This window comes from Scyliorhinus torazame, chromosome 14, assembly GCF_047496885.1.
Source record: "Scyliorhinus torazame isolate Kashiwa2021f chromosome 14, sScyTor2.1, whole genome shotgun sequence".
Lineage (NCBI taxonomy): Eukaryota > Metazoa > Chordata > Chondrichthyes > Carcharhiniformes > Scyliorhinidae > Scyliorhinus > Scyliorhinus torazame.
In genome coordinates, this window is record NC_092720.1 from 17219759 (window position 1) to 17235268 (window position 15510).

At 50.9% G+C, this 15510-nt stretch overlaps 1 protein-coding gene across 2 annotated transcripts in view; it reads right to left on the reverse strand.

Moving 5' to 3' along the window:
- The window catches only part of LOC140389547 (membrane-spanning 4-domains subfamily A member 4A-like), a 53695-nt gene that overhangs the window by 19960 nt on the left and 18225 nt on the right, over window positions 1–15510 (reverse strand). For both annotated transcript variants that reach the window (XM_072473752.1, XM_072473751.1), the window contains one exon: window positions 6288–6344. In XM_072473752.1, coding sequence (XP_072329853.1) covers window positions 6288–6344 — 57 coding nt within the window. The remainder of the gene's footprint in view (window positions 1–6287; window positions 6345–15510) is intronic.

Genomic DNA, 15510 nt, shown 5'->3' on the forward strand with positions numbered 1-15510 from the left:
GAATCGCAGGAGTCCACCTCCAGTTCTGCTGTACCGTCTGGGGAACCACCTCGGCGTAGTCAAAGGGCCCGTAAGGCCAAACAATTAGACACTGAGTAAGTTGGCACGGGTGCAGGGCACAGATGAGTTTTAGGGGCTAGGGCACGTGCATGAACTCCTTTCGTTATTAAAGCATGAACTCCTTTCGTTATTAAAGTCAATGTTACACCTACAGAAGCTGCCTTTGTGCTCTGTCCAAAACGTGCGGGGGTGTCATGTACGTTGAGCGCCAGTGTGTGTGTGAGGGGTGGTCTTACCTCAGCCCCAGGTGAGTCTGCCCCCTTCCCCCTGGGCCGCCATCAACATCCCCCCGGGCAGAGGACGGGACCGTGCACTGCAGTGTCACAGCCGCATGCAGGGATGGTCCGGGTGGATGGTGGTACTGTGGCCATGGGTCAGACATCGTCCAACGATGTGGAGCCAGGAGCTCATCGCAGAGCGGGTTGTCATCATCCTCCATGGCCTGCAATAGACTCGCGTCCACCGGCAATTGTGTGAGCCCGGCCATTGTGCCACAGGTGGATCGGCAATGGGGGGGGGTGGTGTGCATGCGGGTGGGGTTGGGGAGGCGGGTGAGGGTGCTGGGTGGGTGGATGGTGGGGGGTGTGGGTGGTCGGGTGTTGCCATGGTGTGCGGTCTGTGGACATACTACCCGATTCCCACGCCCATCTAGTCAGTGAAGCGGGCGTCTATCAGCCTGTCCTGTGCCCGCTGGCCCAGCCGGTAACGGTGGACAGCCACCCGCCTGTGTCTACCCCGTCTGCCTTGACCATTGCTCCCATCCCCCTCACCTGGGAGGACTGCGCCTCTTCCTGCTGCTCCTCCACTCCGCCGTCCTCTGCCTGCGGCACATTGCCCCTCTGCTGGGCTATATTGTGCAGGACGCAGCACACCACAATGATGCGGCCGACCCTATCTGACTGATACTAGAGGGCGCCCCCAGAGAGGTCCAGGCACCTGAAACGCATCTTCAGCTTGCCAAAGCACCTCTCTGTCACTCCCCTTGTCGCTACATGGGCATCATTGTAGCGGTTCTCCGCCTCATTGCGTTGCCTCCGTATAGGCGTCATCAGCCGCGATCGCAATGGGTAGCCCCTGTCGCCCAGCAACCAGCCCTTCAGCCGGGGATGGCGTCCCTCGTACATGCCGGGGATATATGACCGTGACAACACGTATGAGTCGTGTACACTGCCCGGGTAACGGGTGCAGATGTGCAGGATCATCATGCGGTGGTCGCAGACCACCTGTATGTTCATCGAATAGGTCCCCTTCCTATTGGTGAACACGGCCCTGTTATCTGCAGGTGGCCGCACGGCGACGTGCATCCCATCAATCGCGCCCTGGACCATGGGGAACCCGGCCACGGCAGAGAAGCCCACGGCCCGGGCATCTTGGCTGGCCCGGTCCACAGGAAAGCAGATGTAGCGGTGCGCAATGGCATATAGGGCATCTGTCACTGCCCGGATGCACCGGTGCACCGATGTCTGCGATATGCCGGACAGGTCCCACTCGGTGCCTGGAATGACCCCGTTGCATAAAAGTTCAGGGCCACCGTAACCTTGACGGACACGGGGAGAGGGTGTCCCCCGCCAGTGCCACGCGGTGACAGGTGTGCCAGCAGGTGGCAGATGTGTGCCACGGTTTCCCGGCTCATCCGGAGTCTCCTCCTGCATTCCCGGTCCGTGAGGTCCTGGTACGACAGCCGGGGCCGGTACACACGTGGCGTCCTCGGGTGCCCCCGTTGCCGTGGGGCCGTGACATCCACCTCCCCCTCCTCGTCCTGTCGGGCGAGTGTCCCTCCAGCCTGGTCGGCTGCCGCCTGCCCCTCTGCGGCAGCCTGCCCCGCCTCTCTGGCACGCTCCTCCTCCTCATCCAGGGCAACATGGACATTAGCGGCTGCCGCCACGGCGGCCAACATCGCTGGCTGACCGGAAAACATGAAGGCCTGTGGCGGGGGGGGGGGGGGGGGGGGAACGACGACATGTCATCATTGCCCATACCACCTCCTCACCCCAGCAGGATGTTATGGACCGCATGGGTCCGACTGTTGGAGGCTGGCACCTGGCCAGGTGGACCAACTCACTTGCCCTCGCATCCCCCCCTCCCCGGCACGCACCTCCCCGTCCCCCTCCCCAGCACGCACCACCCCGTCCCCCTCCCCGGCACGGACCCCCCCCGTCCACCTCCCCGGCACGGACCCCCGTCCCCGTCCCCCTCCCCGGCACGCACCTCCCCGTCCCCCTCCCCGGCACGCAGCTCTCCGTCCCCCTCCCCGGCATGCACCTCCCCGTTCCCCTCCCCGGCACGCACCTCCGCGTCCCCTTCCCCGCCACGGACCCCTCCCCTGTCCCCGTCCCCGGCATGGACCCCGTCCCCCTCCCCATACGGACCTCCGTCCCCCGTCCCCCTCCCCGGCATGGACCCCGTCCCCCCCTCCCCCTCCCCGGCATGGACCCCCCCGTCCCCCTCCCCGGCACGGACCCCCGTCCCCGTCCCCCTCCCCGGCACGGACCCTCGTCCCCCTCCCCGGCACGCACCTCCCCGTCTCCCTCCCCGGCACGGACCCCCCCCTGTCTCCCTCCACGGCACGGCCCCCCGTCCCCATCCCCCGGCACGCACCTCCCCATCCCCCTCCCCGGCACGGACCCCCCCCCCGTCCCCCCGTCCCCCCCGCCCCCCCTCCCCCTCCCCGGCAGTCATCCTCCCGTCCCCGGCACTCATCCCCCTCCCCGGCACTCACCCCCCCTCCCGGCTCTCCCCCGGAGCCCACCCCACTCGACCCACCCCCGCCACACTCACACACACACACAACCCTACACACCCCTCTCCCCCACACATACAGACTGCGGCCACGCCATCACCTCTCCAGCGGCCAATCCCCCAGGCCGTCACCCACCTCCACGCTGGTCAGCATCAACCTTGGGCACTGGTTGACGCCGATTTAAAGGTGTTTTGGTTTACGCCGACGTGACAGCCCATCCGGGCGGGAGAATATCGGCAGCTCTGAAATCCATTGCCTCGCGCCCACCCGTGCCATTCTCCGAGGCGTGCGGCACGATTGACGCCCCGCCGACTTTTCTCCCTTCGGAGAATTTGCCGGGCGGCGGGGGCGGAATTCACGACGGCCCACGGCGATTCTCCGACCCGGTGGGGGGTCGGAGAATCTCACCCCAGGTCTCTGCTAGCCCCCTGCAGGTCTATGAATTCATTGAACCTATTTGCAGGAATTTCTGGAGTAAAACTCCACCGTTTTTACACCGGCGTAGGGACATAGTCTCATTTTGGGATTTTCCAGCCCATTATCTCCAAGTTTGCAGATGATACAAAGTTGGGTGGGAGGGTGAGCTGTGAGGAGGATGCAGAGATGCTCCAGCAGGACTTGGGCAGGCTGAGTGAGTGGGCACATGCATGACAGATGCAGTATAATGTGGATAAATGTGAGGTCATCCACTTTGGTAGCAAAAATAGCAAGGCAGATTATTATTTGAATGGGTGTAAATTGAGAGACATGGATGCACAGCAAGACCTTAGTGTCCTTGTGTATCAGTCCCTGAAAGAAAGTGCGTAGGTACAGCAGACAGTAAAGAAGGAAAATGTATGTTGGCATTCATAGCGAGAGGATTTGAGTACAGGAATAGAGATGTTTTACTGCAATTGTACATGGCATTGGTGAGGCCACACCTGGAGTATTGTGGGCAGTTTTGGTGTCCTTATCTGAGGAAGGATATTCTTGCTATGGAGGGAGAGCAGCGAAGGTTTACCAGGCTGATTCCTGGGATGGCAGGACTGTCAGATGAGGACAGACTAAATTGGTTAGGATTATATTCATTGGAGTTTAGAAGAATGAGAGGGGATCTCATAGAAACTTATAAAATTCTAACAGGATTAGACAGGGTAGGTTCAGAAAGAATGTTTCCCATGATGGGGGAGTCCAAAACTAGGGCTGGTAGTTTGAGGATAAGAGGTAAACCTTTTGGGACTGAGGTGAGGAGATATTTCTTCACCCAGAGAGTGGTGAATCGGTGGAATTCGCTACCACGGAAAGTAGTTGAGGTCAAAATGTTGTGTGATTTCAAAAAGGAATTGGATATAGCTCTTATGGCTAAAGGGATCATAAGGGGGAAGGTGGGATCAGGGTATCAAATTTGAAGAACCGGTTCTGGGGGAGGTGGGACCAGTACAAAGCGGACAGTCTGCAACTGGGCAGGACTGGAACCAATGTCTTAGGCGGGATGTTTGCTAGTGCTGTTGGGGAGGGTTTAAACTAATGTGGCAGGGGGATGGGGACCGATGCAGGAAGTCAGAGGGAAGTAAAATGGGGATAGAAACAAAAGGCAGTAAGGGGGAAAGTGTAAGGCAGAGAAGCCATAGTCAAAAATCAAAAACGGCCACAGTCCAGGATATAGTGACTGAGGAGAGCTCAGTGAATAGGCCCACTAATACAAAAAGGAATAAAATGTGAAGTAAAACATAAATGGAAAACAAAGCAGCAGGTTATTACATGAAGATATGGATTCAAGGATAAGGAAAATTAGGAGAAAAGTTAAAAGGAAAAATAACGTAGGAGAGGTTACTGAAAGAGGTGTTAAGATTAAAAACGGAGGTATAAAAGGCAACATAAGGGTACCTTACGTAAATGCTCGTAGTATTCGGAATAAGGTAAATGAGTTGATGGCGCAAATCATCGTGAATGACTATGATTTAGTGGCCACTACTGAAACATGGTTAAAGGATGGTCACGACTGGGAGTTAAATATCCGAGGGTATCAAACTATTCGGAAGGACAGAGTGGATGGTAAGGGAGGTGGTGTGGCTCTATTATTTAAGGATGACATCTGGGCAATAGTAAAGGATGACATTGATGCTATGGAGGATAAGGTTGAATCCATTTGGGTGGAAATCAGGTAGAGTAAGGCGAAAAAGTCACTGATAGGAGTAGTCTATAGGCCACCAAATAGTAACATTGCGGTGGGACGGGCAATAAACAAAGAAATAACTGATGCATGTAGAAATGGTACAGCAGTTATCATAGGGTATTTTAATCTACATGTCGATTGGTTTAATCAGGTCGGTCAAGGCAGCCTTGAGGAGAAGTTTATAGAATGTATCCACAATAGTTTCCTAGGACAGTATGTAATGGAACCTACGAGAGAGCAAGCGATCCTAGATCTGGTCCTGTGTAATGAGACCGGATTGATTAATGATCTCATAGTTAGGGATCCTCTTGGAAGGAGCGATCATAATATGATGGAATTGAAAATACAGATGGATGCTGAGAAGGTAAAATCAAACACTAGTGTTTTGTGCTTAAACAAAGGAGATTACAACGGAATGAGAGAAGAGCTGGCTAAGGTAGACTGGGAGCAAAGACTCTATAGTGGAACAGTGGAGAACCTTCCAAGCGATCTTTCACAGTGCTCAGCAAAAGTTTAAACCAACAAAAAGGACGGTAGAAAGAGGGAAAATAGACCGTGGGTATCTAAGGAAATAAGGGAGCGTATCAAACTGAAGGATAAAGCATACAAAGTGGCAAAGATTAGTGGGAGACTAGAGGACTGGGAAATCTTTAGGGGGCAACAAAAAGCTACTAAAAAAGCTATAAAGAAGAGTAAAATAGATTATGAGAGTAAATTTGCTCAGAATATAAAAACAGATAGTAAAAGTTCCTACAAATATATTTAAAAAAAGAGTGGCTAAGGTAAATATTGGCCCTTTAGAGGATGAGAAGGGAGATTTAATGGGAGATGAGGAAATGGCTGAGGAACTGAACAGGTTTTTTGGGTCGAGTCTTCACAGTGGAAGACACAAATAACATGCCAGTGATTAATGGAAATAAGGCTCTGATAGGTGAGGACCTTGAGACAATTGTTATCTCTAAGGAGGCAGTGATGGGCAAGCTACTGGGGCTAAAGGTAGACAAGTCTCCTGGCCCAGATGGAATGCTTCCCAGGGTATTGAAGGAGATGGGTAAGGAAATTGCAAATGCACTCGTGATAATTTACCAAAATTCACTAGACTCTGAGGTGGTCTCCTGCTCCTAGTTCTTATGTTCATATGTTCTTATAAATTCTGAAAATTGTTGGACTGGACTTGCATCCAAGAGACTGATGTGGAAGGGTTGCATTTTTACCCACTGCAGTGTCGTATTCTACAGTATTCATTTTATGCAACCCAAGACAAGGATATCTGGAATGACATTATCTCTTGTCAGCCAACCATACCAAATCATTCTTTGACCAAATACATACCATAAAATGGGATGGTTGCTCTTGAACAAGTGCAGCAAGTATTCCTGAAATAATAAGCTGAAGAAAACATATTTCATATTAGAAAGCAAATTTGGAAGAACAAAGAACTAAGAAAAGTACAGCACAGGAACAGGCCCTTCGGCCTTCCACGCCGGCACCGACCATGCTACCATCTAAACTAAAATCTTCTACACTTCCGGGGTCCGTATCCCTCTATTCCCATCCTATTCATGTATTTGTTAAGATGCCCCTTGAACATCACTATCGTCCCTGCTTCCACCACCTCCTCCGGTAGCGAGTTCCAGGCACCCACTACCCTCTGTGTAAAAAACTTGCCTCGTACATCTCCTCTAAACCTTGCCCCTCTCACCTTAAACCTATGCAAAAAGTCTCTGACCATCCACTCTGTTTATGCCCCTGATAATTTTGCAGACCTCTATCAGGTCGCTCTTCAACCTCCGCCGTTCCAGTGAGAACAAATCGAGTTTATTCAATCTCTCCTCATAGCTTATGCCCTCTATACCAGGCAACATCCTGGTAAATCTCTTCTGCACCCTCTCTAAAGCCTCCACATCCTTCTGGTAGTGTGGCGACCAGAACTGAACACTATACTCCAAGTGTGGCCTAACTAAGGTTCTATACAGCTGCAACATGACTTGCCAATTCTTACACTCAATGCCCCAGCCAATGAAGGCAAGCATGCCGTTATGCCTTCTTGACTACCTTCTCCACCTGTGTTGCCCCCTTCAGTGACCTGTAGACCTGTACACCTAGATCTCTCTGACTGTCAATACTCTTGAGGGTTCTACCATTCACTGTATATTCCCGACCTGCATTAGACCTTCCAAAATGCATTACCTCACATTTGTCCGGATTAAACTCCATCTGCCATTTCTCCGCCCAAGTCTCCAAACAATCTAAATCCTGCTGTATCCTCTGACAGTCCTCATCGCTATCCGCGATTCCACCAACCTTTGTGTCGTCTGCAAACTTACTAATCAGACCAGTTACATTTTCCTCCAAATCATTTATATATACTGCAAACCGCAAAGGTCCCAGCACTGATCCCTGCGGAACGCCACTAGTCACAGCCCTCCAATCAGAAAAGCACCAATGACAATTGAAATCTAGCATTTTGACTTGCTAAATTCTTCTCCTCTCAAACTGGAGCCTCAAGTTGGACATTGGCTCCATAAACCTTCTGCCTCTGTCTAATTCTTCGCTCAGAAGGGATTCTTCCTCTTTGAAGCTGGATAGAGAGTTAATGAAGGAAGCTTAATGGGCCAAAAGGATGGGGAGCGTCACAGCTCAGACTGACACTTGTGTGTGTTTTACCTTCACACTCTCCTTTCCCTTTGAGGAATCAGAATTGGAGGGATGAGCAGGCTGATTATAAACTGTTAGGGACTGACCCGGAAGTACTTGAATATTTTTCCAGCTGGGGTCAATGAATGTTGAACTGAATGATGATCAATCTCGCAGCCTCTCCTGAGTTTCCAACATCACCCATACCAGTCTTCAGAACACTGCCTTTGACACTAAGAAACGGCTGAAGGCATTGGATACAGCAAAGACAATGGACTCTAACAACACCTCAGCATTAGGACTGAAGAATTGTGGTTCACAATTTGCCTCACCCTTCGCTAAGTAGTTTCAATGAAGCTACAAGGCAGGTAACTCCATGACAATGTGAAGAATTGTGCACGTGTTCTGGCCATAAAATGGAGAAAAATTCCAATCTATCATTTACCATTCCATCAGACTACTTTCAATTATTAGCAAAGAGATGGAAGATACCATTGACAGTGCAATCAAACAGTGTTCACTCAGCTCTCTCTCTCTCTCTTAGGCAGTCCCATGGGGGTGAGGATGACTTGTTTCCACACTAAAAATGAGTTCTCAGGTAACTGAGGAGTCCAAAATGTGGTGTAGATTCTCTGTCACAGGTGGGGCAGATGATGGTTGGAGGAGTGGATGGGTGGAGTGCCCAAGTTGCCTTGTGTTCCTTTTGCTGTCGACACTTAGATTCAGCTTTCTCTCAATGATGAAACGGGACCTTCGCAGATGCTTTTCTTCCACTTCGAGCCGCCTTGGGCTAAGGATTCCCAGTTGTCACTGGGGATGGTGCACTTTTTCAAGAAGACTTTGAGGGTCCTCTTGAAATGTTTCTTCTGCCCTCCTGGGGCTCGCTTGCTGAGTCGAAGCTCTGAGTAGGGTACTTGTTTATGGAGTCTCATGTCAGACATGGGGACAATGTCGCCCGACCAGCTGAGCTGATTGAACGTGGTCAATGTTTTGACGCTGGGGATGGTGGCCAGAATGTGAAGACTGACGTTGGTGCGCCTGTCCTGCCAATGGATTTGCAGCCTCTTGCAGAGGTAGCACTGGTGTTGCTTCTCAAGGGTTTTGAGGTGCGTACTATTTATAGTCCACATCTCTGGGTCATACAGTGGGCGGGTATCTCTACTGCTCTGCAGACCATGAACTTAGCACTGAGTCTGAGTTCCTGGTCTTCAACACTCTTTCTCAGCTGACCGAAGGCTGCGCTGGACACTGAGGCAAAGTTGAACCTCATCTCTGATGTCTGCCCTTGTTGGTAGAAGGGTCCCAAGGGATAGAAAGTGGTTGACATTATCCAAGGCCTTGTCAACACCTTCACTGAGGCATATGAGAGTATGGATCTTACACTAAACATCTGTAAGACAAAGGTCCTCTATCAAATTGCCCCCACCACACAGCACTGCCACTCGGTTAACAAAATCCACGATGAGGCTTACTCAGCAACAAGCTGCTCACCCATGCTGAGTTTGGGTTCTGCCAGGGTCACTACACTTCAGGTCCGATTATAGAGTCTGGTGTGGATGACTGCCCTCGATATCAAGACTACATTTGTCTGAGTATAGCATCAAGGAGTAGGAGCAGATTTTAAATCAGTGAAGTTGTGAGGAAGCTGCTCCAATCATTGGGGTAGTATCTACCACAGAACAATGGTGGATGGTTGTGGTTATTAGAGGTTAATCTTCTCAACCCCAGGTGTTCATCTGGGTAATGTCTTAGGCTGAACCATCACAACTGCTTTGTCAATGATCTTTCATCCAACATAAGGTCAGAAGTGGGGATGTTCATTGACGATTGCACAGCACTTATTACCATTCGCAACTGCTCTGATACTGAAGTGGTCTGTGGCTGCAAGCAGTCATATCCAGACAGCGTTCAGGTTTGGGCTGATAAATGGCAAGTAACACTCATGCCACCCGTTCTAGGCAAGCCGCACTCCAACAAGTTGACATCCAGTGAAATTACCATCACTGATCTGCTGGAGTTTAGAAGAGCAAGAGGCGGCTTGATTGAAAAGTGTAACATCCTGTGCTGTTAGGGAGGGAGTTCCAGGATATTGCACCAGCGATAGTGAAGGAACGGCGATATATTTCCAAGTCAGGGTAGTGAGTGACTTGGAGGAGATCCTCCAGGTGGTGGGGTTCCCAGGTATCTGCTGCTCTTGTCCTTCTAGATGGTAGTGGTCATGGGTTTGGAAGGTTTAAGGAACATTGGTGAGTTACTGCAGTGCATCTTGGAGATGGTACACACGGCTGCCACTGTTCATCAGTAGTGAAGGGCTTGAATGTTTGTAGAAGGGGTAGTAACCAAGCGGGCTGCTTTGTCCTGGATAGTGTTGAACTTCTTGAGTGTTGTTGGAGCTGCACTAATCCAGGTACGTGGGAGTATTCCATTATACTCCTGACTTGTGACTTGTGCCTTGGGCAGGCGTTGGGGGGTCAGGAGGTGGTTTACTCACCGTTGGATTCCTACCCTTTGACCTGCCCTGGTAGCCACAGTATTTATATGGCTAGTTCAGTTCAGTTTCTGATCAATGGTAACCCCCAGGTTGTTGATTGTGGGAGATGGTAATGCCATTGAGTGACAAGAGGCGGTGGTTAGATCCTCTCTTGTAGGAGATGGTCATTGTGGTGTTGGGTGCTCTGGTGCACAGATGAGCCAACACAGTTGTATGTGGTACAACTCTATTTTATTATAACTCTTATAATACAGTTCGTTCTGGATACTCTGCACGTGCTGTCTCCCTAAGTGTGTTTGGCAACAGATGTGTCCTGGTTCTCCTCTGCAGCTAATACTGACCACCGGGGGTCGTGTCTGTGCTTTTATATCTTTCTGTCATTGGTTGTGGTGTTGTGTGTTCTGATTTGTCTGTTGGTGTGTCTATCATGATGTGTGTGTTTGAATATCATGACATCCCCCCTTTTTACAAAGATATGTGCCTACGTGGTTATAAATATAATTGTGTCGTGAGTGCATCGAAGAGTGTGTGTGTGTGTTATGTACAGCGTGTGTATATGACGTAACTATTTACATGGGGCGATGTCGGGTGCGTCACACTAACAAGGTTGTACCATAACAAAACTTGGATGCGAGAGAAAAAAAAACTTGAACATTGGTCTGGTCAGACGATATCTGGAACAATAAACAACAACAGGTTATAATACAGAAGTGTTTGACTTTTTGAACGTATGAACAGCGTTATAAGTCCAGTCTAATGGGTGACCGCCTCAAGAATGGGCTGGTCCTCAAGCCGGTTCAGCTGTGGAGATTTGGGGTCACACTGGTTCACCTTGGACTGTTGGAGGTGATGCTGTTGCCGAAGTCTCTACTTTACCATTTGTTGTACTTCGTGCAGTGCTTGGTTTTTTCATTCGTGCAAATATAACATTCAACATCTTTGTTAGTGGTGCCTTGGCTGTGGTTTGGTTCTGGTGGCGATGGAAGGGGCATGATCCGTGGCATCTCCACGAAGTCATCCTTGGGAACCAGTGGAGGATCCGGCGTGTGCGTACGGTTCAGTTGCGAGCGTGGAAGGCGGCGCAAAGCTCGCTGATTGCGCCTACGCACCAATCCATCCGCCCTGCATGCCAGGAACAAGGTGGAGTCTTTTTCTTTTTATGTTTGTGGTGGACGGCATCTTGTAGCCGATGGGTCGTCGCCATCGAAGTAGCACCATCACTAATATCATGCAAGGCGATGACTGTGCCAGATGTGGAAGTTGGCCGAGACCGTGTACGCTGGTTCCGGCCACCTGCTGTGCCGGAAGGGCGACTCCGCAGAGAAACGTCGAAGCATGTCGCCTTGGAGAGAGAATTGTTGCTCGCATCAATGTCTGGCGATGGCGCGAATTGGTGTGTCCATCTTGGACCGCCGGTGCTGGTTGCCACTGCCGACCCAGTGGGACTGCCACGCGATCCATTCCCTGTCGCCGTGGCATCCGCCGTCACCCTGAGCGTGCCATCACCGAGGCCGCGACACCGCCCGTCCGGAGCAAGGTCTGGCGTGCGCGAATCAGAGTCGGCGCTTGGCTGCTCCCCATCTGGAGTCCGGTCTGCCTTCCGTCGATGCCCCCCGTCCGGAGTCCCAACAGGTTCACTGGAGGCAGCCGAGATTCCCTGAAGCTGCACTTCTGGAGTCGGAACATGCAGGAATGCACCAACCAGTGGAGAGGCTCGAGCCATCGAGGGTGGAAGCGGTGCGCCGCCACCGCAGTCGTCAGTGGTCCCACCGTGATCGTCGAGTGCCTCGGTACGCACTAGGCGAGGTCCGTCACCTTGCACCTTTTGCATGGGAAGTGGGATGCTATCGTCACTCGTCTCACATCCCGTGGATAGATCCTCATTAGCAGCTTGCTGTTCACTAGGGTTGGGTAAATTGTCAGAGTTTTCATCTGGTGGTGCACACCATGTCGGTGGACTGTCATTATCTTGCCGTTGTCCTTCATTTGGGCTTTTCTTCTTTGGAATTTTAAATCTTCCCCCAGACATTGCAGAACCTTGTTTATTACCCCCAAATTCTCCCATAGGTATGGTCTCGAATATAGGATCCAATGTTTCTATCGACATTGTACTATTTTCCAAAGAACATTCCGTTTCACTTTTCTTCTCAGGTGCCTCATATGTATCTTTGTCTAACGTACATGCCTTCATGATCTCTGGGTCTGATTTTGCTGGGACTGGCATGGTCACAGTCTCTCTTTTACTGTTCTCAATTGCCCACATTATACTCCCCATACATAACTGCTTAATCACTGGGGTTAGTGTGGTACAATGGATAATCGGGTCGACCTTATCTGCATCTTCACCATTAGTGGAAAGCACACTTGGTTCACTTGAAACTGCTGTGGGTTTTAAATTCGTTATCTGGCTACTCGATGTCGGTGTCCTCAGGATTCTTGCTCCAATGTTCTGCTCAATAATCAGTGGAGCGTGTATAGGTTCAATGCAATTAATGTTCCCCTCAAGGTTTGAAGAGTCATTACTGACTAACTGCTGGTCTCCGAAGTTGGGATTTTGCGGTGTTGTGTTGAAGGGAGACATTTGTCCCTGCTGTAGATATGATTCAGGTTGTGTTATTTCCATTACCTGAGGATCAATGTCTTGTCCATTTTTCCGATCCGTACTAAAACACTGGCGATTCTCAGTCTGCTCCTTGCAAGTTAAACATTCAATTAATTTCGTTAGCAAATCCTCAGCATCCTTCTGTGGCCGTGCAGCATTATTAATCTCTGTTCGGCTATAATGATCCTGAAGGTCAGCGCATAAACCTTTTTTCTTTGGGCTTGGACGAGGCGATTCCTTTGGCTTGTCTTCAGTTGGGCTTGAACAGTCTTCAGCGCTGTGCCCTTCATTGTAGCATGAGAGACCGTCATGTTCATGCTGCTGTGTAGTGGAGCATGGTAGGCTGTTATAGCCTTGTTGCTGTTCACGTGAGCATGGCAGACTTGCATCGTCTGCCGCTGGTTGGTCAGGAGAGGTTGCTAGACCCTCATGGTCTTGTTCCTGCAAGGACTGCGCTCTGGAGTCTTGCGTTCCTTCCATCGTGGAGTCCGTCCACGAGCTCTCTGTGGAGGCTTGTGACACTGGAGTCACTTCTTGGTCGTGCAAGGACTGCGCTCTGGAGTCTTGCGTTGCTTCTATCGTGGAGGCTGTCCACGAGCTCTCTGTGGAGGCTTGTGACACTGGAGTCACTTCTTGTTCGTGCAAGGACTGTGCTCTGGAGTCTTGCGTTGCTTCTATCGTGGAGGCTGTCCACGAGCTCTCTGTGGAGGCTTGTGACACTGGAGTCACTTCTTGTTCGTGCAAGGACTGCGCTCTGGAGTCTTGCATTTCTGCAATTGTGGAGTCTGTCCACGAGCTTGCTGTGGAAGCTTGTGACACTGGAGTCACTTCTGGTTCATGCGAGGACTGCACTCTGGAGTCTTGCATGTCTTCTTTCATAGAGTCGGGAACGTTGAGCGGGACGTGGACCACGCTCTGTGTGGCAGCAGGGCACTCTCCGTGTGCTTGCACCGCTCCCTGTCTGTTAATGTCAGGCTGCAGCATCATCCGGTACTGATAAGTTGGAACGTCATATCTGCTGGATTGAAGATCCTCAAATCCGAAAAATGAATCCGCATCTGCGTCGGATTCAATGTGTGGGCCGCCAATGTGCAACACGAAAGGTTCGTCCGAGTCATAGTCATATAGGACCACGGAGCTATCATTGGGCTCGCGAGGTCCGGAAACACTGTAAAGATCGTCATCGAAGTATTCAAGGTCGGAATCATCGGCTTGTGCGTAGGTAACTGCTTGTCGGAGGGTTCTTCGGAGGTCAAATTCATCTCCTGGGTCAATTTGCAGCACTGTGCTGTCATTCCAGGTGAGGGAAGGTTGTTTTACAGCTTTAACAGATTTTTGTTTTTTTGATTTGGGACGTTTCCCTTTTAAATTGGTGCAGTCTGGGGCCTCTGACATCCTGACGCTCGGTATGTAGCACGTAGGAAGCGACTGCGCATGCTCAGATCGCTGTTCCTTTACCGATGGCCGTTTTCTGGACTGCGCATGCGCAGCATCTCGCGCATGCGCAAACGAAACTTCCGGTTCTGCGCACTGCTCGCGCAACTGTGCTAGCGTGATACCTTTAGCAAGATGGCCGCCGACCTCGACCCAGCCTTCTCTCAGGCCCGGGATTTCGGCCTCTGGGAATTCGGGCTCTGGGATCCCAGCCACGAGGTGAGTACTGCAGCTTTTCTTACCTTTATGTGCCGATTGGATTGTGTTTTCTTCACAGTACTTGGAGAATTTGCCCAGGACTGCCTGGTAATCGTACCTTTGCTGCCTCCTGAAGAACCTGAACCTTCTGAATATTTCTCTTGCCCTTGCACCGGCGATGGTGAGGAGAAATTCAATTTTCTTCCTATCATCCAGGTCTTGGAGTTCAGCTGCCACCAGGAACAATTCGAACATTTGCCGGAATCGCCGCCAGTTTTCGCGGAGGTCGCCGTGGCACTGGAGCGGCTGCGGAACCGGGAGCTCGTACATCATGCCTGGGCACTGCTGGTTGTCTGTGTACACTGAGGTATGCCGGCAGGTATCGATCCACTCCTGTACCATGTGGTGTTGGGTGCTCTGGTGCACAGATGAGCCAACACAGTTGTATGTGGTACAACTCTATTTTATTATAACTCTTATAATACAGTTCGTTCTGGATACTCTGCACGTGCTGTCTCCCTGAGTGTGTTTGGTAACCGATCTGTCCTGGTCCTCCTCTGCAGCTAATACTGACCACCGGGGGTCGTGTCTGTGCTTTTATATCTTTCTGTCATTGGTTGTGGTGTTGTGTGTTCTGATTTGTCTGTTGGTGTGTCTATCATGATGTGTGTGTTTGAATATCATGACAGTCATTGCCTGGTAATGTGTGGCGCGAATGTAACTTGCCTCTTGTCAGCCCAAGCCTGGATATTGTCCAGATCTCGCTGCATTTGGACAGGGACGGCTTCATTATCTGAGGAGTTGCGAATGGTGCTGAACATTGCGCTATCATCCGCAAACATCCCCACTTCTGACCTTATGATGGAAGGCGAGTCATTGATGAAGCAGCTGAAGATGGTTGGACCGAGGACACTACCCTGAAGAACTCCTGCAGTGATGTCCTGGAGTTAGGATTATTGACTTCCAAATACCACAATCATCTTCCTTTGTGGCAGGTATGACTCCAACTAGTGGAGAGATTTCCCCTTGATTCTCATTGATTCCAGTTTAAATAGGCCTCCTTGATGCCACACCCGGAGCATGCTGCATTGATGTCACCTCAACTCTAGCATTCAGCTCGTTTGTCCATGTTTGACCAAGGCTGTAATGAGGTCAGGAGCTGAGTGACCCTGGCCAAACCCAAACTAACATCC